The 24962-nt window shown below is 42.0% G+C and overlaps 1 protein-coding gene across 2 annotated transcripts in view; it reads left to right on the top strand.

Moving 5' to 3' along the window:
• SMYD3 (SET and MYND domain containing 3) overlaps positions 1–24695 on the top strand; it is a 278654-nt gene extending 253959 nt beyond the window's left edge. For both annotated transcript variants that reach the window (XM_090031507.1, XM_090031508.1), the window contains one exon: positions 24567–24695. In XM_090031507.1, the coding sequence (XP_089887633.1) occupies positions 24567–24590 (24 nt within the window). In that variant the 3' untranslated portion in view covers positions 24591–24695. The remainder of the gene's footprint in view (positions 1–24566) is intronic.
• The last annotated feature ends 267 nt before the right edge of the window (positions 24696–24962 follow it).

The following is a 24962-nucleotide window of genomic DNA, read 5'->3' as shown; positions in this document are numbered from 1 at the left end:
GTTCCAGGTAATAAACATGGGTGGAACAGGGTTGGAGAATAAATTTACCTCAAAGTCAGGTGGGTTTGCATGGCTGATGGAGCAGCTGGAGAAGTGGTCCATATGCAGCCCCTGGGGAGGGAGTAGTATCCCAGCTGTACATGGCTATGTGCATAGGGAATGAGCCAGCACATTAGAGAGGAGCCAGCACACAGACTTCCCCCAGAGAGGGGAACAGACGGTGGGCTTTGAGCGCTATACATGCCATGTGGAGACATGAAGCCAGCACATCCCAGCAGCTTCACTGAGACATGGTGGTGGTGCCTGGTAAGCCAGAGAAGGTTTGGGATGGGACCAGGGAGAGCGGGGCTGGGAGAGGGAAGAGGAATCCAACCAGATCCTTACTTGATGAAGCAGGCAAGTGGTGGTATTGCAAGTAAGTGACCCCAGAATATTGGTAAATCGATTTGGGTCATCTAATGTCTTGGATGCATTTAATGATAATTAATTGATCACCTGTAATCAAGAGAGACTACTGAATTTATGGATAATTGATTGGTCATCTTTAATCAAGAGAGATTGATGAATTGATTGATAATAAATTGATCAACCATAGTAAAAAAAGGAGAACTGATGAAGTTAGTGTTAATTAATTGTTCTTCTCTGAACAAGGAGGATTGACAACGGTATTGAAGGTTACTGGGACAAAGGAAGTGAAAGATGATGCCTTATAGTGGGAAGCAAATTAGCTGATGATAGGCTGTCCTGACTAGATCAAGAATTGAGTTGCATCAAGAAAGGCTTAAATGTGAGCTAACAGTTGTTAGCCCTAAGGGGAGAACTAGCCTGAAGGTGCTCTGTTGGGAGCCTGGCAGAAGTGATTGTTGAGTCCCCTGGGGAAATGGAAGCTGACTAGCGTGCCATAGAAAAAAGAGGACTTGGAGTCTTGAGTGCCCTGGGAAGCCCAGTGGTCTTTCAAGCAAAATGCTCTGTTGGAAGCCTGTAAAGGGTGGATATGAACAGAGTATTGCAGAACGTATGAATGATGGGTGTCCCTGACAGAGGATTGAGTGACGGACACTGTCTGAGCAAGTCAGAATTCATGAGTTAACACCACAGTTCTGGGCATGTGACCTGGAGTGGTAAGAAGCAGGGTGTAGGAGGGGAGAAGCCCTGCAAAAAGGACTGGCCTCAGCCAGGTGGATTTTTGCTCTTTTCTTAACATCTAATCTCCCTCTACTTTTTAAACATTAAGACACAGCAGGAAAGAATGAAGGGCAGTGGAGGCAGAGACCCAGTAAACCTGGACAAGAGAAATGGTCCCTGCCACCTCTTACAGGCAGAGTGAGATCTGATGCACAATCCACACAATTGCACTTACTGCTATGTCACACATGCATGGCAGGAGACATGATTGTGGGATCAAATATCAGATCCTATTATGTTTTATTGCTGGTGCAGGGGGGCTTGGAATCACAGTCCTGGACTCCTGCACTGGAGTAGCAAGCTCTTGCAACTGGGAACCCCATCGGTTGACTTGGCCTCCCAGTGTGTGACTGCCCCAGGGGTCCCTGCAGCAGGGAAACTGCAGCTTACGCAGGCTTTTAGACACGGGAGTGCTCCAGGACCTCCATGGCTAAAAAACTGCAACTCAAGCAGGTTTCAAGCAGTGGGAGTGCTCCAGGTACAAGCATTTTACCTAGAAACCTATGCAAGTTGCAGTGTCCTGGCTGCAGGGGTGCCTGGAGTGTCCCCATGGCTGTGCACCAATGTTCACTATGAGTTCCCAGGCTCTGGGGTGCATATGTGTCACTGATGCTCTCAGCCACATCCATTCAGTTAATGGCATGATCAGATGGAGCAAAATTATTGCACATATTTTATGAACTAGCTTTGTAGCTTATTCCTCCTTTTATCCCACCATTAATTGATTGAATATGTATCAAGGTGACAACTTAATACATGATTGACTGGTTAATCATGTCTTAAGTGTAACATGTAGATGAGTCCGAAGTTTTACACAACTGTTAGTTAGCAAAGCCACTGAGATGAGGGTATGGTATTCCCATGCCATCTCTGAGGAACAGAAAGTGAAAGGATAAAAGTATCTCTTAATTTCAGGCATCCAGTCTGAGGCTCATATACTGTTAACATTATATAGCACTGTAAAAAAAAAACTGCCTCCCATACTGACCTGAGTTGCAGCCTGGCACTTCTGCAGATCAGGTTCCAGGGCCTGAAGTCAGGTACAAAGATAATATGAACACATGATTAATGACCATTGGTAGAAAGTTTTGTTTAAGTGACTTCCCCAGTTTCACATAGGAATCCAGGTCCCCAGAGCAATATTCGGCTGCCCTTACCATAAGTCTTATTTGCAACTCCTTATCTAATCTCAGTGCCCCCGGTCTTCTAGAAAACTTGCTCTCAGTCTCATTTCATTCCCCTCACTGATTACCAGTCCCAGTAGTACTCCCAGCCTTTCTGTCTCAATACTCATGATCAACAAATGCCAGCCAGCTTCCTTCTCCACCAGCTCTTGATTGCCTTCTCTCTACTAGTGTTAGTCTCCTTGCTCAACCATTCTTCCCCCAATACCCATTCACAAGCTTTCTCCTGAGATTCCTTGTCCCAGTATACGTATTTATATCCTAATTTATTCCACTTTGCATTTGTATCAGATGGTTTAAGGTCATAAGTGCCATACAGGGTCTGGCAAATGGTCCATGTAGCCTGTCTCTGAATGTGATGCAGCCTTTCTTTCAGATCCTCCAGAACCTCCTGTTGAGATTCTGGCTGCACTTTTTTTCATATCTTTCTTGTTATGCATTCTGCATCCATGGCCCTACCAACCCCTAGGGCCTTCTGGTCAACTTCCTTCTGGCTCTGGCTAAGCTGCACATCTACAACACCATGGGGGAACTTGAGTGAATGTGTGGGTGTCTTCCTGTCACTCTCTGCTCATGTGTCTGGGCAGACAGTGTCCAGAGGCTCCCTTGAACTATTTTGAAGGCAGTGGGTGCTAGCTGGTTTGCTCTGCTCTGTGTCACCTTCTGGATCCCTTGTTTTGAACCTGTAACCCTCACTCCCATTCCTGTTTTCTTTTTAGCTTTTCCAGGGAATCGGTTCTTGTGTTCTCAGTGGCCTCCTGTTTTAACAGGTGCTTATAGACGTTCATGGTGGGCCTAGACCTATGTCTGCCAAATGCAACAAATAGGTCTGTCTCTAAATGTGGCAGCAGTGGATGCTTTAGCGGAAGGGTGTATGTACAGGGCATGTCCAGTGTAATCCATCCCATCATAGTCTACAACCCATCATTCATCATTTGTTTAGGTCTCTCTAGCACTCAGTATTATGTTCCTTATGTTCCAGCAGGAGCACATTGCAAGTATAGGAAAGAAAGACTTCCAGTTCTGGTGTAAGGCCTGGGCTGGATGAGCTGGGTCCTTCTGGGCATACTAAATTGCTCATTGAAGATGGTGTGCATGCTGTCTGGTTAGCTCTAAGCAGGTTGGGCACATTGAGTGAGGATTTAATTTTTGGAGATTTAAGTATGAAGCTCTATCAAGTCATTTATGAGGGGGTGTGAAATTCAGTTTTTCAAAGGCTTAATGCTTGGCCAAACCTGAACAGATTTTAAAGGGGATGGCAAAAAAATGCACTAAAGCATGGAGAACTAGAGCATTTCGAAAAAAAAAGATTGCCAGGTTTTTCTTCTCTTTTTTCATAAGATGAGCAAAATAATGTTTTTCTTTGTTTTCAGCAATGACTGACCCGTTCCAGCTGACATTTTTAAAAAAAAGAAATAAGAAAAATCTGTTTTGTTTGTGGCAGACAACTACACATAGAAAACATCTGCTCATATTGTTAACGTTTGACAATGTTGTAAGTGACTGAAAACAGGGAAGGGAAGTGCCCTGCAGCCTTAATAATAAGCGGTACTACTAGCCCAGCCTAAAATAATTTGAAAGAGCAAGAAATAATAATGAAATTTAATTTGCAATCTAATTTATTTAAGATTTCTGTTAATTACAACTGTACGGAAGTGTCTGCATAATTCTTTTAAGACACAAACACGTTCTTCTTTAAAGCTTTCATTTAAATTCCTAAACTAATTAATGGGTTTATTTAAAATCTGAGACATTTTCTTTCTGTACTGAAAGAATACATGATATAAATTTAAGGAGGGTACTCTATAATTTTGACATACAAAACAGAGCTCAAATTCCTGCTTTAAGTGAAAAAGGAAGTTCAGTTAAAAAGGAAATGAAGATTGCCATCATTTCTATAGTCAAATAAACTGTTACACTGACACCTGAATTTGAAAAGCTCAAATTTCTCTCTGTAAAAATATTTAGTAGAGAAAATCTTAATTTTAGTATGTTTAATTTGGTCTATACATTGTAGGTTATATTCACAATCAGATCATTCTCTTTCATTTATGATAATTATAGAGATCAGTGTAAGAAATGAAGGTCAGAGTCTTTCTACTTGTATTGTAGCTTGTGCATGAAATAGCCAATCAGGGATTTTGTATTAACAAGTTTCTAACTCAAGACACTTTTTTTTTTTTTTTTTTTTACTGACAATTGCCAGCTTTTTACCAACAATCACCTTTTTAATGACACATGTTTTTATGGACATACGTTTTACATAATATAAATGTAACTCTTCTGTCATCCCTGGACAAAGGATGGATTCAAATTTTGGTGTTTAATACCAACCATAATTTAAAAAAAAGAAGAAGTTACGTTGTTGGTAAAAAGTTTGTAGTTTGTCAGTAAAAAAAAAAAATTGTCTTAGGTTTGCAACCCTCCTTAACTGCAGCACTGATTTTACATTGTAGTGTCCCCACCATAGGCCTCTTCCATACTCACACCCACATCCTGGTACCCCCAGTAGCACCCTGTACTGTGCTGCTTTAACTCTGCAGCCCTGCTCCTGCCAGCCCTACCTCTCCCCCATTCTGGCATGGACCACAAAAGAAGGACTGATGTTTGCCTATCTGTGACCCAGCAGTGTTACAGACAGGCACAGGAGCAACAGTAAACATAGTATGTGGCTAGGGTGGAGTGGCTTACAGGCTGCAAAGCCCTTGGAGAATGTTCCATGCAGGGTGGTGTGCTATTGCTGAGAGATCAGTTGGTACGTCTCATTCCAATGAGCTTCAGTCAAGCTTGGGGCTATTTAGTTTTTTATGGATGGCTCCAGTTTTAGGCCTGTTTTTTACGGACTATTTGTAATTTTAAAGGCAGTTGGCAATCCTGTGCATTTGACGTATAATAAAAAGATAGTCTCTGCCCTATGTAGCTTATAGACAAGAAAGGAGATATTGAAAGTGAAATAGAAATTTTGGGGCACATGGTTGGGATTAGTCAGAGGGTTTGCTTTTATGAATAATAGGCAGGGAAGTGGGCATGGGGTGGGGTGGGATACAGTTTTTATGTTTTGGAGTGTCTGATGTTGTTTAGTGTATGTGGGTTGTTTGTAAGCAGCTCTGAGCCTTTCTGGCTATACATTATTAGTAGTAGTATTTTTATTAATAGGTGTATATATAACATGTATGTACTATTAAAGTTGGATTCTAAAGATAAATCTTATATTATTTATTTTGCTTCGCTTTTTGATTTCTCCATGAGTTTAAAAATATTTCAGCATTTTAGGGTGAAGTTGCATATACTCTTGGCATTTTGTTTTTATTAGTTTGTAAATAGTGCAAACAACCTTTTATACTCTTTTGTTTCTTAAGTAGCTACATTATAGCAACTAGAGCTCTCAGTTGAAACTGTGTGGAGTATTAGACATGAAAATGAGATTTCAAAGGGCCCAGGATGTGGTGTCTTGGGGCCTTTGGAGATGAAGAGGAAATAGAAAGTAGGAAATGCACAGCAGAATTTGTCACCAAAACCAGAAAAGTTTTTAGAAAGACAAAGAACAAAAACTGCAGATCAGCCAGGGAAGTTGTATTTGAATCCGGTTAAGATTAGATAATGGTTCAGATTCAAAGTTAAATCCAGACTAAAACCTGGTATCAAAACCACATGGATTATTCTTGTGAGATTTGGCTTAAAAGAGCAGCAATGAGGCAACAAATTGTTGTCATGAAAATTCTCACATTTGGTTCTGCAGTCAATAATGTGAAAATAAGTGCAATGCAGTGCATCTTCTATCATCTGGCACCATAACGAAAGTTCATTTTGTGTTCCTGTAGTCCTTTGTGCCAGCTGTGGCTTACCTGGGTAGAACTGCAGGCCCTCATTATTGATCTGAATTGTTCATCCCCTTAGAGAGGCAGATCAGCTGCTTGCAACCCAGCTGCACTGTGGGCCACTACTTTTCTTGCTTGGGGTGGGGGGAAGAGCTGCCTGATGCTGGGTACTCGGCTGGGCTGGGTTCTTGGCAGCTGCTGCCAAGTGAGTGGATATGATGCTAAGGATATCAGCTCCCAGTAGCTGCAACACTTGCCCCTCAATGTCCCCCATTACCTGCAGCTTTAAGCTCTAGTGTTATTGCAGGCAGAGCCTGAGGAAGCTTGCAGCACCCCCATCTCCAGACCTTTGCTCTGCTCAGACCTGCCCTGGGCAGCACCAGCAGAGGCTCCTGGCTCACAGAGATGGAGCAGCAGCAGTGGCAGCAGCCCACAAGGTCCAGTGTCCTTGTACTGTGCACAGCTAGTACAGGAACCGGGGCCATCTAGTGGCTGCAGCTTTGAGGATGGAGTGAGCCAAACTCACTCCTCAGTAGCAGGTTCTCCTCCCCTTTTAAAGCTGCTTGAAGTTCATGCTTGTCCATGCCCAGTATTGGTTCCAAGCCCATGTCCAAATGTGTTATAGGGAGGCTGTCTTCTTAGGATGTTCTGTTTTGCATGAGAGAAAACTGTAAACTTCGTTCTGAAAACTTTATAATCTTGAGGTCCTATCATTTTACACTGGTGCTGGATAATCTTTAATGGGTTGGGGATCTTAGCCATGGTGCTTACCCAGGGATATAGCTGCAGCATCGTGGGTGGGAAGGAGGCAGACACTAGGGCTGTGAGAAATTTCACTGTTTCAAAGCTGTTTTGACATGTTTTGAGTTCAAAACAGCAAAATCAAAATGAAACAAAAGGCTTCAAAACAGCTTTGAAATGAAATGATGGCATTCAAAACATTTTGAAAGGTTTTGAGTTTTGAAGCCAGGCTTACTTGGCTTCAGCTCTGGTCCCAGGCAGCAGTGGCAGCCTCCTCTCATCCGGTGGACAGATCTGAGGGCTCCCACCCTGGGAGCAGTCTGGCACAGCCCTGCAGCCCTCCGGGGAGTGCGAGCCCCCAGATCTGCACCCTGGCTGAGAGGAGGCTACTGTTGCTGCTGGGGACAGGCAGCAGCAGCAGTTTTCTCTGGTGCTGGGTGCAGCCTGAACCTCTCTGCAGTCCCAGGTGGCAGAGGCAGCCTCCTTTGATTCGGGGCACAGATCCGGGCACTTGCACCCCCAGAAGTCCTGCTGGATTGTGCTGGACTCCTTCCGGGGGTATGAGCCGCCAAATCTGCACACTGGATGACATGAGGCTGCCACTGCCGGCAAGTGTCAGGAGTTGTGTTTTGAAGAGTTGAGGTGCAGTTTCCCAGAAACCCCGCACCTATCTCCTTGAAATTTGGTAGACTTCATGTCCTCAGAAGGGGCTACCATCCCTTCAATTTTCATCCAAAGTAGGCAAGAAATCACAATGTTTTAGGCATTCTCATGATTCCCCTTTATACCTACGGGTGAAACATCAAAATGCATCAAAACAGTGAAACAATTTTGATGAAACAAAATAGAACAGTGCTTTGAAACTAAACGAAATGACAAAACCAAACACTGTCATTTTGAAATGGTGAAACCAGACATAAAAATGAAATGATGGTGTTTCACACAGCACTAGCAGACACTACCCTTTTCCGTCCTCTCTCCTCCCATCTCCCTCCCCTCACTTCCCCTCTCTGTGCTTCTTATTGTCACTTGACCTTTTATCTTCTCCCCCAATAATTGCTATCTTCATATTCCATATCTTCCTATTTCCCTCTCCCACTTAAAAATGCAATGCTAATATCCAAAGATTTCTTAATCCCCCCTTCCATACTCACTCTTCTGTCATGGTTCTTCCTGTTACTGCCTTCATGTCCCCGGGGTCCTGTTTTTCTGATGACATTGTTAATTATGAAGTGTAATCAGACAAAATAAGAGGGGAATTCACCTTATTAGTTTTCCTGAAGATGCAATTTTATATAGATTGAAAATGGATTTGAAAGTTATAATTCTTTAGACAGAGTTTCATAAAAGCTTCTAGACATCCTTATTGTGACTGTGAGGTTTTTTTTTTAAATTGATTGTAACAAAGTTGAATGGGATTTAGATTTTTATGTGACTATAATTATTGCATGTGCAAGGGCCAAATCTTGTTTTCGATAACCAAAGTTGGCTGGAAATGTTATTTTTGGAGGGAGGACATGCACATGTTTTCACCAAATGACCATTGTGGCAAAGATTTTCTGATGATATCTTTTATTGGACTGACTGTATAGTTGAGTGAGACAGACAAGCTTTCAGCACAAATTAACCCCAGTGACCTGAGGAAAGGCAGTCTGTGCCTGAAAGCTTGTCTAACGTCTTTCCCAGCCAAATGGTTCAGTAGAAGATGCCACCAAAAAATCCTTGCCTTGTCGATATCTCTTGGACCATTATGGTTATAACATCATCTGAAGATGTAAGCTGCTGCTTACAAAAGCTTATTCATCTCTGATTTAGTTAGTCTGTAAGGTGCAAATGTACTGCAGGCTGGAATGATGCACCTCAGATCATAGGGGGCTGGGCAGGCAGTAGGCCTGTTTGTCCCCGCAGTGGCCTGGGGAGAGTGCCCAAAGCCCCCTGACACCAAGGCCTCATGTTCATGGGCCAGCGATCCAGTGGTTCATGGGCCAGATCCAGGTTGCTGCCTATAGGTTGATGACTCCTGTTCTATATCATCACTCCAACCCTATTGTATCGTATAGTGTATGACTATGCAATGACAGTTTAGACCCTGACTTGGGTCATCCTAAAGATGTAAATGTTCAGAAGCTCCTTTATGTGGTGAAACATTTCAGTATAAATATAGAAAGCTTAAAATAACTGAAGTTACATTAAAAAGATTATCTATTAAACACAGATAATGATATGAGGTTTAGTGCAAAGAAGCGCTAAGTTTACATAACTGAGGAACAGTACCTACTCACGTAGTTATAAATCTTACCTAGAAAACATTCACAAAGAAAAAGCATTTGGGGGTAGTGGAGGATGACAAACTCAATGGGAATCTTTAGCACAATGAAGCTGAGGGGAAAAAAAAGTCAATTTACTTTTGTGAGGACTCTGGAGTGGTTTCTCTTGCAAGGCAAAGAAAGTCATGTTTCGTCTCTCTAAAGTACTGCTAAGACTTCACTTGGAACAATATGCTCTCATCCAGACTCTACGCATAGAAGGGATATCAAGCTAAAAAGGTTTCAGGGCAGAGCAGCGGGAAGAATATAAGTAATATAGAACATAATGCAAGTAGACAACCAACGATCAGTTATAAAGGAACAATAAAGAGGATTACATACATGTAGCCTGCAAAAACTACTAAGGTTGTATAATAATGTTGCTTAATTACACAGAGCTAGACTGTCAGTAAAGCATGCTGTTGAATAGCAAGTGAAGCTGCACACATTCTTGGTGATATTGTGACTCAGGAAGGCATAGGGCATCAGGCAGTTCCTGGGAAGCATAGCCACTGTGTATGCTTCTGTGAAGATTCAGCCTGTATATATCCCTGCAGCTAGCCTGTTCTTCCAGCCTCTCTTTTATGAATAGTTGAGGAAGAAAAGTAAAAAGATTTTGCCTTTGGATCATGGATGCATTAGAGGAGTGAGACAATGGAGATGAAATTCAAAGGAAGGAGGGGGTTCTTCCTTGCACCCTTCTTACCCTGTGCACCCCTGCAGGAGCCAGCCTGATAAATGGCAAAAAAACAAATGAAGGAAATTACTGAACATAACTGATAAAGGGTCTGTCTGCAGCCCAGTTTCATGATGAGTGGCACTCAGTTTTGCAAGTAATACCATTGATTCTAGCTGAACTGCTCATCTTGACCAGTAAGTAGTCCACAAGATAAGCATGAGCTGCAGAATATGGCTTCCAGTAGGAGTAAATGATGGACTGAAGGTCAGGATATAAAAAAAGGATGTTGGTATTAACAGCAGTTCCCCATCAAGTGTTACAAATGTAGACTAATTCATCCCATAAAGACTGCACTACTAAGTATTACTTTCCCAGATGATTCATGGATCAGTGGTAGGGCTTGTTCTTTGTGTTGTAGGAATTTTCTTAATTGATGGTGGTTTGTGTGTTTAGAGCTAAAATGTGCCTTTCTCGAATATGGTTGGTCAAAGGAGGAAGGACTCATCTCCGTCACGTATGTGGTCTATATTAGAACCTCCTGAAATGCAGCTGTGAGCACTTGGGGAATTGTCATGGTTTCTAGCCAGGACTACTCCTTGGGCATTTAAGAATGAAGACAACAGTGTGCAATGTTACCCACCTCATTGGCTAGCTGTGTTTGTTGGTCATAGAGAAAAAGGGAGAAAGTTAATACTATAAATGGTTGTCTCAGATCACTTCCCTTCTTCTCTTGTGGGCTACTGTTTTCTTCCTATGTATATGTTCTTCAATATTGCCTCTTAACTTTATGCCTACAAGCAATATACAGTTACTGGACAGTGTGCACTTAGCACAATGTAGCCCATTTTCTTGGAGGAAATGTTCCATATTAGTTGCTCTGTATGGCTTAGCAGCTTTTGTGTTTTGTGATGATAATGAGGTGACCCCCTATCAAACAAAGCAGGCAGAAAGAAACAGTGTAGGAAGTAGAAATGACTTTAAGCTGATTATTAGATCTCACTTAGTTTTATTGTTTTGCCAAAGGAGTAAATAACAAAAAGAATGAAAAGGAAGAGAGAGCAAGCCCAGATTATTGTAAAATGTTATCTTGGAGTCTGGAGAATGAACTGAAAAGAGACTGTGAGGCTGGTAGGCCAAGCTTCTTTCTATTTTCTCCCCTCACTCCCTTCCTGCAGTTGCACCTTGAAATGCCATTACCTGCTGTAGCTGAGCACAAGGCAATTTGTTATGTGGAACAGCTAATTTTTCACTGCAGTTCCATTGGGGCGTAGAGCAAAGCAATCCAGTACAGCTACAATGGTAGTGCAGCAACTTGAATTCAGATCAGGTACCCTATCAGTTTCCATCTTCTGTAACCTTTTGGGCTAGTAACAAAGCTGTTTACAGAATTACTTTAGGTGTTTTAATTTATTCAGTGGTCCCTGTTCTCTGTGCACTGCAGGAGTGCATGCAGCAAGGGGGAATTGAGCATGGTCCATAAAAATATGCAGTGTATGATTAGCTAGTTTTTTACCCAAGTCTCAATCACAAGCAGCAATGAGACAACTGATGGCATGAATGAGCTAGGGGGAGAGGTATTTTCAGAGCCAGATTTGGCAATTTAATGACATTTTCTTGCTGCTGCTGCTCTAAATTATAGAGCATACAAAAAATCTGAAACAAGCCAGCTTTTGGGCTTGGCAGCATCATGCAACATGCTGACATAGAAGAGAATCTAGGTTAAGGTGCATCTTTAAGTAGGAATAGTGAGCTTTGTTCTCAGGAATGGATGGAAAGGTGCTGAATTTAGCTTTTTGCAGTAATTCAGCTCTCTGGTCTAGAATCTCAGCTTTTCTGCACAGAAAACCCCCCAAACTGAAACAAGCTACAATAATCTTGTCGTTTGAATTTAAAAAAGATAGCTTTGATGAAAAAAACCTATGTAGTATAGTCTTCCTGCGTCTGCACTTTTATTGAAAAACAATAGTATCCAGAACTTCAAATTTTCTTCTTTCACTTTAATATCGAATCAACTTTGAGGTCCCATTTATCAGGGACATTGACCATCCAGTTGCAAAGCATTTGTATAACCACAGTTTCTTGGCATCATAAAATATATAATAGGTGTTTAGCGCTAGGAAGAATGAAAGCAAAGCTGATTTGCAAGTGCAGTCCAGAACCCCAAGACATGATTCCAGGACCTTTCCTGCTGGTTTTGTAGATCCCTAACAGATCCAGTTTGCACTTCAGTCACTGGTGCCCTTACTTCTCAAACTCATTGCACTGCCTGCCTTCTTTTATTTTTCCTCCCAGACCTTTTCACACAGAGCTTGTCGACCAATTCTACTGTTCCCGCATGACAGACAGATTTGATCCTTTATTTTCCACATTCCATCTTGGACACCTGCACTTGACCTGATTCTTGAATCTCTTTTTTTGCTTCCTCTCACAGTCCTGATTGATCTCAAAGGAAGATGCATGCTATCCCAAAGTGAGCTAGCTTTTTAAAGGAGATACAGTGACTCGTCAGGTCTGGTCCTGGACCTTTTTTTCTCTCTCTGCTGAAGATTTCCTGTTTGGATTCTGATAGGTTGCTGAATCTTCTAAAGTTTTGATTTCTTACTTCAGTCCACTGAGGGAGTAAATTTATTAATGTTCATGAGCTGCTTAGGCAATGCCATGATGGAAAAAGACCTGTAATTTAGATCAGAGGTGTCAGAACTCATCCAGCCCTGTGCGCCAGATGAGGAGTCAGTCAGGAACAGTCAGGCCCACAAAGGCATCGCCACGTACTGCATGCACCCTGGACCAGCCGTGTGCGCTGCTTGCAACGCATACGGTGTCTTCAGCCCTGCATACTGTATGCAGTGTATGCTGGCCTCAGCCCTGCACATGGCATCTAATGTATAGGGCTAATCTGGGGTACACTGGCCCTGCACACAGGATCTGCTATGTGAGGCCAGTCTATGGGCCTTATCCAGACTGCCCCCAGACCCAGCATGCATGGCTGGTCTGGCTTGGGTGCCCCAGACTGGTACTATGCTGTGTGCAGCCTGTGCTAGATGGTTTCTGTGCACATGCTGCATCATGGTAGGCAGGCAGGACTTTGGGCCAGATGGTACACCTCTGTGAGCCAGACCCTATTTTTGACACCCCTATTTTCCATCTATAAGCCCATCCATCTATATGAAACAAATCTTCATATTTGATTTGGTTTTGCAGCAAATATTTTATGGTTAATTAAAACAAGATAGTCCTTGTCTCTTCTCTCCCACTCGTGTGATTTCCATGCCCCTTTTCTGCCCCTTTTCTGTTCTGGTTTCATCTGAAAACTGAGGTGCTATATGTCTGTCTTCCATTATCTCTAGCCCAATTGGGCTATTGTTGGGCTATTATTGACAGCCTGTTCTAATGAGGTCAACACAATCCAGGAGTGTCTTGTAATTGATTGCAATTAATTATAATTGATTTCTGCTGGAAAATTCTTTATCGTCTCCAGCTAGTACAACAATTTATCACAATCTCTCTTTTCTGAGGGCCTTTTAGGTCATTTACATGCAGCACTATTAAGCGTCCATCCACTGCTGTATTTTGGTTCTTTCAGTGAAGAAATGAATTGTTACATTAATTTCCATTATTTACTAGTGTAGTTCAGAGATTGGCAGCTATGGCCTGTGGGCTAGATACAGCTTGCAAAGAGACCCAGTCTGGCCCATGGAGGTTCAATCTGGGATGAGGGATTGGTTTTAGGGAGCTGCATTGTGTTGCCCCTCTGGTGCGGAGTCTGTTGTATGCTACAAAGTCTGAGCTTCCTCTCGATGCAGAGAGGATGGGACTGTAGCAGCCAGCTGCTTAGACTGAGGGGGTGGTGGAGACTCGTGGCCCAGAGGGACAGCTGAGTTATAAGCTATGGCCTAGGCCAGGAAAATGTTGCCCCACCCCTAGATGTAGTTCCCATCATATGTTCCTTGTTATCAAATAACTTCAAAATTTTTTAGTATTGAGATATAATAATTAAAAAAGAAATGTTTTTCCTATGCAGGTAACAGTATTTTAAAGTTTCTCATTGTGTGGTATGTTTCATGTGACTGAGTACTTAGATTCAGCAAGATTCTCACATATAGCGTTTTCTGCGCCACTGAAATCCTATCTGCCCTGCAGGGGATTTTCCTCTCCTTTAAGGGCAAATTCCACTGAATTATATTTAATTTCTGTCAAAAAAAAAAAGACTTTCTCATAAGAGTGGTAAAACCTGGGTTTCTAGTATTTCACTGTATTATCAGGCATTTCCTGTTGACTACTTGAGAGCCCGTTATAGGTTTGGACACCATTTCCATAGGTCAGAAAAATGTAGTTACTGAATCTTTTTCTTCTAGGATAATGGCAATGCTATTAAATACTAGCTCTTTGCAGTACTCAAATGTTAAAATAAAACAAAAGAAAAACACATGTTAGTTTCCCATGGTTGTGGCCATGTGGACTGGAAAAACCACCAGGCAGGTCTGGGAGCTGACCTTGCTTGTGAAGACTTAGGTGAGAAAGATACTGAGTACTTCAGCCTTTTTCACAGCAGCCTCCCCCATTCAGTATCGGACCCACACTTTTCTTGATCTTTCTCTTGTTGCTGACATCCTTGTAGAATTTCTCCTTTTTACCTTTCATATTCCTTGCTCGCTGCAACTCCAGTTGCGCCTTGGCCTTCCTGATTTCATCCCTGAATGCCCAAGTGTGGCTTCCTCAGTTGCACTGTGAGTATCTTCCCACTCCCTGGGCCAGGCTCCCAACTTGCTCCATCCTTATGCTGAGCCTGAGTCCGTGGTGCCCACTACAGTCTCGGGGTCAATTTTATGCCCAGCCTTTGCCCCAGGGGTGTCGACTGGCTACAAGTTCCTTCCCAAGGAGCCCAGAGTCAGGAAGCCTTGACTGGCTCCCTACTACTACCGTCATTTGCGGCTGGGCAGAGTCGTGGGGGGCTCTGTCGGGTAATGCCTTGATAAGCTCAGTGTCTCACCTCCTGCCTTCCCCCCCCCCCCCCGGCTTCTGCCAGGGTTTTTAAATCTCCCATGGCAGAGGTCACAGCTGATGTCATCTGCTGGCTGACACCCAACTTGATTGACAATCATAAAGGTCTTTTACATAAAATGCAACTTCTACTCCTCTTCTCCCTAGTCTGTCTTTCTTGAACATTTTTTTACTTGTCCGTGACAGTACTCCAGCCATGCAAGGTATTCTATCAAATTTCTGCAATTCTAATTGCATTATAGTAGTATGACTGCGTGAGGACTTTCATTTCTTCCTGCTTTAATATTTAGACTCCTAATGAGAACATTAATCTAGCATGTAATTTCTTGCAGACCGCAGGTCCTGACATGGTTCCAAGGAAGGTGAAGATCCTAAATCCCATAGTTTAATAAACTGAAACTTGTATTATCAGATTACTAATATTGTTTTGCCTAATTATTTTTAAAAATAATCTGTGTTGGTTTTTTCTGTTTGCTTTTTGTAAAAGGTGTATGTTAATAACAACCAGTTTACAGTAATTGGGATGGTGCCTCACCAGATTTCCTCATAATGGATAAATTTGTTGGAATTAAGTCTGTGACCTTGCCGTTTTGTTTGTCTGCATGCTAATTGGTAATAGGCATCAGAATTCCTTGAAGGGCCTTCTATTCTTCAATTTTGTTCCATGGCTTCATGATCTGTTGGACTGCTTTTACATCCTCTCAATATCGGAGTAATGCACAGCTGGCAGTAATAAGACCACACTGCTCCAGGTTACTCAAGCTATGCTATTACAAGTCATTAAAATGAAATTTATTAATGGTAAGAACCCGGTTAGGGGACACGCACAGAATGGAATTTTGTAGCAGTGAATCAAATTCTTATTTCACAAAAGAAAGGTGCATCTATCATATATCAATAGTATGCCATTTTCAGTTGAAGTTTGTCTCTCAGGAGTGACTTTGAAAATTGTAGTCTTCCTTATCTACATATTACTTCATATCACATTTGTTAAGAAGATATTTTCTTTAAGTGCCAACCCAGGTAGAAATCCAAAAATCTAGATGTACTCTTTCCAGCTCAAACATTATCCCCTGACTATGACTTCAAGTGAATAATTCTATTGATTAGGCACAGAAAAGAATGTAACTTGGCTTACTGTCTCTTAGCTTGTGGATCTGCACAGCTAGCATAAGTAAAAGAGCAGTGCAGTCCAGGGTTGTTTTTTTGGATAAAGTCAGCAGTTATGACTTGGCTTACATACAGAGAGAAGATTTAGTTTCTTTGTTCCTCTACAGTACTATGATGAATTTCATACAAATAAATAAATACTCAGGAGTTTTATTAAGGTACAGTTTTCTGACCATAATGACTTTAATGAGTTTGGTTGTGACTAGATTTCCCATTGTAGCAAGAACCATAAGCTTTTTATTTATATAATACTATGTTTGTGTATGTGATATATTATATAGATGTGTTTGATGGTATGTGTATGTATAAAATGTTAGATAAACATTTAAGGAATAAGAAAGATCACTTGCTAGATATAAATGTGTTTTCATTCTTCTGCCTGCTAGCGTAGCTGTTGTGTTAATTGACAGTTCTTTCTTAATGAGTCCTCTGGTGGTAGAACAGAATTGAAGTGGGAATGTGCTATGTATGTTAAACCCACAAGTAAAATATGATTCTGTTGTCTTGAACAGAAGAATTATTTACATGGCAAACTGTACAGATGGCTTGTAAAGGAAAATTACTTTTCCTTCCTGAAAAACCACTTGATAAATCACAGGCTTCTCTTTATGCTTGCTTCTCTCTGTGTTTAGGTAATCCAAAAGTTATGCAAATGTGTAGCACTCCAATCATACTAAACACCTGGCAAAACATAGCAAGTACTCTTAACAGATTACCTTAATGTACACATGTTTATTCCTAACATTTGAAGAAGAAAAAGCATTAAGTCCTAGGCAAAGGCTTATATTGAAAATATAATATCGAAAGAATATTTTGCATATTGTGTAGTTAATATAGAGACTCACAGAAAGGTAAGACTGGAAGGGACCTTCAGAGGTCATCTAGTCCAACCTTCTTCCTGAGGCACTATCAACCCTATGCAAAGCATTCTATACATATCTATTGTCTTAACAAAGCTACACAGTCAACCCTGACACAACCACAAGGCATGACACCATAACCTGCCACAGGTAAAGCAGAGGGACAATGGTGGCTAGTGTCCTGCTGCTAAGCAGGTTATTTAAAATATGCTTGAGCTCTCCAAGGGAGAGGGCCATTCTCTCTCTCCCTCCTCCCCTCCCCCGTCACACTTCCCCTCTACAGAGGAAGCCAGAAACCCCCACAGTCTGTACCAATCTGACCTTGGAGTAAAATTCCTCCGTAACCTCACATATGGTAATTGGTGTGACCCTGAAGAACCTCTGAGTTTAAGTCCCAGCAGGAGCATTGGCACACCCCAGTCAAAATCTCTACCCTTGGCCAACATAGTAAGGAGGGCTTTAAACTAGGTTCAATGTGAAATGGTGAAAACTACCCTCGAGCAACAGAGCAAGCAATGCAGAAAAGAAAGGCCTGGAGAAAGAAACTCAACTGGGAAAGGGCTAGAGAGCCACAGAGCGACAAGTAGGTTGGAATGCATATATGTACACAAATTCAAGAAGCATAGGGAACCAACAATATAAGCTGTGACCTGTGAAAGGAACTGTGATCTGATTGGCGTCACAGAGATCTTATGGAGTAGCTCTTATGACTGAAACATCAACGTCGAGGGTTGCACTCTGTTTCAGAAGGACAGGGTTGGAGGAAAAGGTGGTGGGATTTCTTTGTTTGTCAACAATTGCATGTGCTTGTTCCCTGGTTCAGGAGAATGAAGGTAGCAGATCAGAATGTTTTTGGTGAAGATAAAGGGTGAAAGATACAGCAGTGATATAATGGTGGGGATTTATTATGGGTCAGGAAGAAGTGGATGAGGCAGTCTTCAAGGAGGTGTCGAAAGTTATGAGAATACTTGTGGGAGCCTTCAGTGTAGCAAGCATTATATTTCTACCAGGAGAACTGCTGTTCTCACAGTAGAAATTACAAATGTACAAACATTTGTTTAGTTTCTCCTGGGGAAACGTGTCTTCCAGGAGAAGAATTTCCAGAGAACAGCCTGGAAGATCTCCTTTTGAGGGGGTCTGTCTTGCAAGAACAAAAGTTTGTAGGCTGTCCTTCCAGTCCGGAAGGGGAGGGGAGCAGCAGGGATTATCCAGGGCTCTATGGGCTTTGTATGACTGCTCCATTCCCTTCCTGGACTGGTCTGGGAGGAGAGCAGGGGGTAATACTCCCTGCCCCGCCACTCTCCCCCAGACCAGGGATTGCCTGGTATTCGGAGCAGGGTTGGGGCTTTGCTTCCTACTCCCTCTGCTCTTGGGTGATCTGCGGGTATCAGCTTGGAAGGGCTGAACAGGGGAGAAGCTTTCCCCCATGTGGCATTTGAGCCCTGGATCTGCAACCATATATGTAAGACTTTGGGTACTGGCTTTGAAGTGCTGTGTAGGAAAGAAACACCACCCTCACCCACGCAGAGCATGCATAACGTATGCGGAGGACGTGTAGTGCTGTGGATGCCGTCTTTAGTATCAAATAATGGAAAAAAAAACATACAAAAAAGCCACCACCTGTAGCCCTGCTGGGGTTCCCAGTCTGAGGAATGTACGTGGAGCTTTGCCCCACCATTACAGTCTCCCGGGGCTGGGAACAGTGAAGCAGCCTGCTCCCTTGTCCTTCCCCAGACTGATCACCAGCTTAGGGAAAGGTGCAGAGAGCATAGGAGAAGTGGCAGCAGCAGGCTGAACTCCTGTACTGCTCCCTCTCCTGGAACGTTTTAGCAAGGGAACATTTTGAGAAACTTCTCCAGCGAGAAATGAACACCAGTTTTCAGTGTATGTCACAATACGTTTGTGTATTACAGCAGGGATAGCCAATTTGTGGGGTGGGCAGTTTCTGTGTGTGGCGCGCAGCAAATTGGGGAGGAAGCAGGGAGCAATAGTAGATCAGGGAAAGGTTGGCACTTGGGGAAGGCATGGGACTTAACTTCTGGCACATGTGCCTAAAAGGCTGGCCCTCACTCTATTAGAAGATGACTGCTCTTTTGCCTGAGTTACAAGCAACATTGCTGGTCAGAGAAAAATCCAGCCCTAGTCTTTTCACTTGAGCTCAGATCTGATATACACGACATACCTAAACTGACTGATCTTTCAGGTGGGATATAAACCCAAGGTACAGCTCGTATTAGTGGTCACCAAAGATCCCATGGCACTGCTTTTAGTGTTAGGAATTGTTTTAGTACTGGCTAAACTGCAGCTGTATTAATTGTATTGTATCTAAGTTTCCCCTGTGGCTCTAGTGAACATTTTCACGTAGTCACAATATTAGGGAGCAACTGGCAGTTTGCCACAGGCCCTGAGTAAAGAGCAGAGTATGGCTGAACAGAAACTTGGTTGTGATACAGGCATGACTTTATCCTTGGTTCTTCACTTCCTCCAGGTTAGAAGAAATGTGTGGAAACCTTGTACCTATATTCAGGACATATGACTTGTGCTTTAGTGGATGACCTGTTGACCATGATTAAATCCCTTCTCCTGGCATGGCCCAAGGGACAGGTTGTGATGCACTTTACTCTGGGGTGGGAGTAAAATTGCACCAGGTATGCACTTTTTGCCCTACTGCCTTTTCCATCCCTTCTTGCCCACCTATTCTAGGGTATGGAAGAGTAGCTGCTCTGCTGCTGTCTTACTCCTGTGTTTTCATCATCGGTAAAAGTAGCTGACTGAGGTATCTGGGGGCACCCACCATTCTTTATACACCTCATCTGTGCAAACTGGGCCACAGTCAAGCCTTCAGGGAGGTTGACTGATGATATCAGGAACACTCATGTGAGCAGGTGCTACTTTGAATAGAGTTTTGTTCTCTTGGATCATAATGCAGTACCACACTCTGCCCTGCCCTACCCTACCCTAGAAAAAAAGAAAAAACAACATTTAAAAAAGAAATACTTCTATCCAGAACCAGTATTGTGTTAGTTGAATAATATTTCTCTCTCTACAGTAAATACTGAAATTTAATTACTTCACAAGCAGCTTGCTGTTTCTGTAAAATAAACAAACAGACAAACAAAAGAACAATAGGAAATTGTTATTAGTGAAAAAGTCTTAATGCATATTAATTGTATGCTTCACTGGCATATTCTATTAAATAACAGGAGTCCACTTTCAAGCCTCAGAAAAATACTGTATATTTACTGTGTACAGCTGACCTATGTTGACAGAACTGTGAAGATTTCACGTATCATATAGAAGCATGTCATGCTGCACCTCACAAAATGGTTTGTAATATTATTTGTCAAAATCACTTATAGATTCTAAGAAGTGATGTAGACGCATCTGAGCATCAGTGCACAATAGAGTATTCCCATGCTTAGAAGGAGAAATTCTCGGATTTAAAAAGTTCATAGCGAGAGATGGGCCTGCACCAAAACTCCAGATCCAAACACTTCAGCACCTTGGAGAGATATGCCAATCTGAATTTAAATTTTGGATTATTTTGCACATTAGTGCCATATGCAAAACCGTGGAAAGAGTTTTAAAAAACACCATAGAACTTCTTTTGGTGTTTGCCACAAAATTAAACAGACTTTCCCAATATATATTTTAAATGTTTTACTTTATCCGCGAGTGATGTCACCTGCTGGCAACACCATGCCATAGTAAACCATTTTCAAGAACATATTTGCCTTTTTCTGGAACAGGCTGTATCTGTGGTCAGGAAGGAATTGATTACAATTACTGAAGCTGTTAGATATAATAGAAATGGGGGGTGTCCATGATGTAGCATTTGCCTACTGAACACATGAGAGAGAACACGCTTTCCACTGCATTTCTACAGACTTTCTGGTGGTTCAGAACCAGGTTCTGAGAGGCGTTATGTCCATGATATAAAATTGTTGATGAACAGTCCTGGGAATTTCCACTGAGCACTTCCCAAGAGCAGAATGTCTGACTTTGTCTGCTGCACTTGAAATGAGCCTCTGAGATTCCCTTCTGTATGCATTAGGTTTTTCTTGATTTGTTCAGATTGTCCTTGATCCAGCCAGCTTTCAACTAGCTTCAGTCAGCTAGGAATGAATATCAATTAGTCAGAGACAAAAATTTTTACAAGAGCAGTGGCTTAGAGGCTCATATGCTATTGCTTATATTTTATTTTTTAGTAGAGAATGAATCCTTGATCAGAACATTGGATCTGATCCTTCCTCAAAACCATGGGAAAGTTTGGATCCAGACTTGAATATTTCAGTAGAACACCTCAAGCCTATTTCTACAACGGGACTGGGCATAGGACTTCCAAATGGGTGTTTGGGCTGAGGAGTTTGAACAGAGATCTGGAGCAGCACACAGTGACTGAAGCCTTTGTCTAAAAATGCTGCTGAAATGCTTGGCTCTAAAATGTCTTTGGGTATAGTTATTTCAGGGGAAATAAATATGCTTATTCATCCCTTTATATGAAGTGGCCTATGCAGTCACATTCTTGTGACATGTACTATACTGTGGTATCTTATCCAGTCCAGTTACTTGCATTTTTTTTCTGCTGATAAATTGCCTACACTCACCAGGACAACCGTATACATTAGGAGGTAATATCAGCCAGTATTTTCTTCCTTTTTCTAGCTTTTAGTCATCTTTATGTTTCTGTTTTTCTGTAGCTTGTTAAAACGAAAACACAGTACTTACTGTCTGGACTCAAGAACACTCTCCTGGCAAAAGGTTTGCTGTAGAGTTCTGCTTTAGCTGATTTATAGTTCTCTGTGTACTTTTAAGCAAATATTTACCTTACAATGTGGTTCATTTTGTAAGCTGCTAAACATTTATTGTTTTGCGGGCTATGCGTGACACAGTAATGGGAAAAATATAATTTTTAAGTGCTAAAATGCATAGTGGCATATACAAGCCAATAACCAGCACAGTGTGATTTAAAGAAATTACTTCCCTCTATACAGTACATGTTCTTTAAAGGGAGCAACCATCGGTTTCTGGCTCATTGTAATTCACACCGCGTCTAGCACTACTGGAAAACTAATGAAAATGCTGGGAGTACAAGGCTTTATTTTACTGTTGAGAATTCTCAGTGGTTACAATATTATGTTGTGCCTAATTCTCCTGGTGTAGCATTTTTTAACAGTGGTTTTTATTTTCAGCCCAGTGATCCATTTCATGCATTAACCCCCTAACCACTGTACATTGTATAGCACAAATGAGCTTTCAAAGCAAAAGGCTTTCACTAGATTAATTATAGTGGGAAAAATCCTTGCAATCAACTAGAAATCTTATATGTATACTCTTACAGGCATGAAAATCTGGAATAGTGCAGCTTTTAAATCCACCTCCAAGAAGATCAAAGTGCAGGGAAAAGAGGAGGGAGGTTGGTTGTGGTTTTCATCCTTGAGTGTGTGATATGAAGCAATGCAACTGTTGCCATAGTAAAATTATATTAAACTGAATAAAATCCAGTCAACGCCAGTGAGAAAAAAATAAACCAGAGGGATAAACAATTATAGAATGCCTCTCCTCACATTTCCTTTTTCATATAATAGAAAACTTCAGAGATTCTTAAAAATATAATTAGCGCCAGCAAAAAGTCAGTGGAATATACCTAGGTTATAGTCTGTTTCAGAAATTATTCAGATGTTCTACTGAAAAACATTTCTTTCACCCCCATTAGTTATCAACTATGTGATAAACAGTTTTCTCTCCAGTTACCTGAAAGAGTATTAAAATGCAGGGACTATTATCTATACAATATTATGACTGTGTCATTAAAGGTAAACATATTCCTTTAAAATTCAAATCGGCATCTTTGTTACCTGGTGTATGGAAGACAGTTACGTACTCATTAGCATGTTACAATACAGCTGCATGACATTATTACGGTTTTACCATACCCAAAATATGCATGCTAGAGTTTTTGAGAGAACAAGAAAAATGCTATGCTATGACCTCTGCCCCTGAGAACTTACCATCTAAAGTTTAGACATGACACAGCGCAATAAACAACTGGTGGGCGTGATAATGAATCATTGGTGATGTGTAGGGGATGCATATGGGTGCATGTGCATCCCCTGAGATTGGTGGTGCACACCCTGTGAAAAGTGCTGCCAACGGCGCCTGCAGGCAGATGCCCCTTGCCACCCCCCCTCGTTGCTGGTAGCATCTGTGGGTGGTCCCCGATCGCTGCTGGCTGACTCTGCTGTCGGTATCTGTGGGTGATCACTGACCACCGGTCAGCAGTTGCCATCCTCTCCTCTCCCCTCCCCTCCCCTCCCCCTGCCCCTGCCGCTGACACTGCTGTGGCTGCCTGCAGAAGCTCCCTGCTCGTCACTGACGCCGCCATCACTGCCATCTGTGGGAGCTTGCTGTGCCCCCCTGACCTCAGGGGCATGCGTCATTCATGTAATGAATTGCAGTAATAGATACAGTAATAAGACTGTGCAGTTACTCAGTGTTGGTATGTGCCTATGTTAGTTCTGTTAAACACATTGTGGCATCGGGACTATTGTGGCTCTGAAATATTGTTGAAATAAAAAAATTCCATCAAGATTTATTGTAAAGAAAGCTCTCACACAGCAAATGCCTGCTTTGCAACCAAAGGCAAATGACATGACAGCACTCCCAGTATGACCGCCTGCCCACAGCTAGTGAGGAATGATAACATTGCCGCCTCTTCTGGGGTGTGCATTGTGGAGATTTTTGTCGTCTTAGCATCATCCTGGTATTTCAGCACCCTGCGCTCAGGCTCCCTCTACACTTGCAATGTAAAAGCGCAAATCTATTGCATGATCCCCACAATTGCACCTCCTGCCATGCCACATGCACATGGTAAGAAGCATGATTATAGGATCATGTACAGGCATACCTCGGAGATATTGTGGGTTCGGTTCCAGACCACCACAATAAAGCGAATATCGCAATAAAGCGAGTCACACGAATTTTTTGGTTTCCCAGTGCATATAAAAGTTATGTTTACACTATACTGTAGTCTATTAAGTGTGCAATAGCATTATGTCTAAAAAAAACAATGTACATACCTTAATTAAAAAAATACTTTATTGCTAAATAATGCTAACCATCATCTGAGTCTTCAGCAAGTCGTAATCTTTTTGCTGGTGGAGGGTCTTGCCTTGATGTTGATGGCTGCTGACTGATCAGGGTGGTGGTTGCTGAAGGTTGGGGTGGCTGTGACAATTTCTTAAAATACAACAACAATGAAGTTTGCCGCATCGATTGACTCTTCCTTTCACGAAAGATTTCTCTGTAGCATGCGATGCTGTTTGATAGCATTTTACCCACAGTAGAACTTCTTTCAGAATTGGAGTCAATCCTCTCAAACCCTGCCGCTGCTTCATCAACTAAGTTTATGTAATATTCTAAATCCTTTGTTGCCATTTCAACAATGTTCACAGCATCTTCACCAGGAGTAGATTCCATCTCAAGAAACCACTTTCTTTGTTCATTCATAAGAAGCAAATTCTCATCCGTTAAAGTTTTATCATGAGATTGCAGCAATTCAGTCACATCTTCAGGCTCCACTTCTAATTCTAGTTCTCTTGCTATTTCCACCACATCTGCAGTTACTTCCTCCACTGAAGTCTTGAACCCCTCAAAGTCATCCATGAGGATTGGAATCAACTTCTTCCAAACTCCTGTTAATGTTGATATTTTGACCTCCTCCCATGAATCACGAATGTTCTTAATGGCATCTAGAATGGTGAGTCCTTTCCAGAAGGTTTTCAATTTACTTTGCCCAGATCCATCAGAGGAATCACTATCTATGGCAGCTATAGCCTTACGAAATGTATTTCTTAAATAATAAGACTTGAAAGTTGAAATTACTCCTTGATCCATGGGCTGCAGAATGGATGTTGTGTTAGCAGGCATGAAAACAACATTAATCTCGTTGTACATCTCCATCAGAGCTCTTGGGTGACCAGGTGCATTGTCAATGAGCAGTAATATTTTGAAAGGAA

This window comes from Crocodylus siamensis, chromosome 1, assembly GCF_052110815.1.
Source record: "Crocodylus siamensis isolate JL-2025a chromosome 1, ASM5211081v1, whole genome shotgun sequence".
Classification (NCBI taxonomy): Eukaryota; Metazoa; Chordata; order Crocodylia; family Crocodylidae; genus Crocodylus; species Crocodylus siamensis.
The sequence above is the reverse complement of the archived record's forward strand: the minus strand, read 5'-3'. Positions and strand labels throughout refer to the sequence as shown.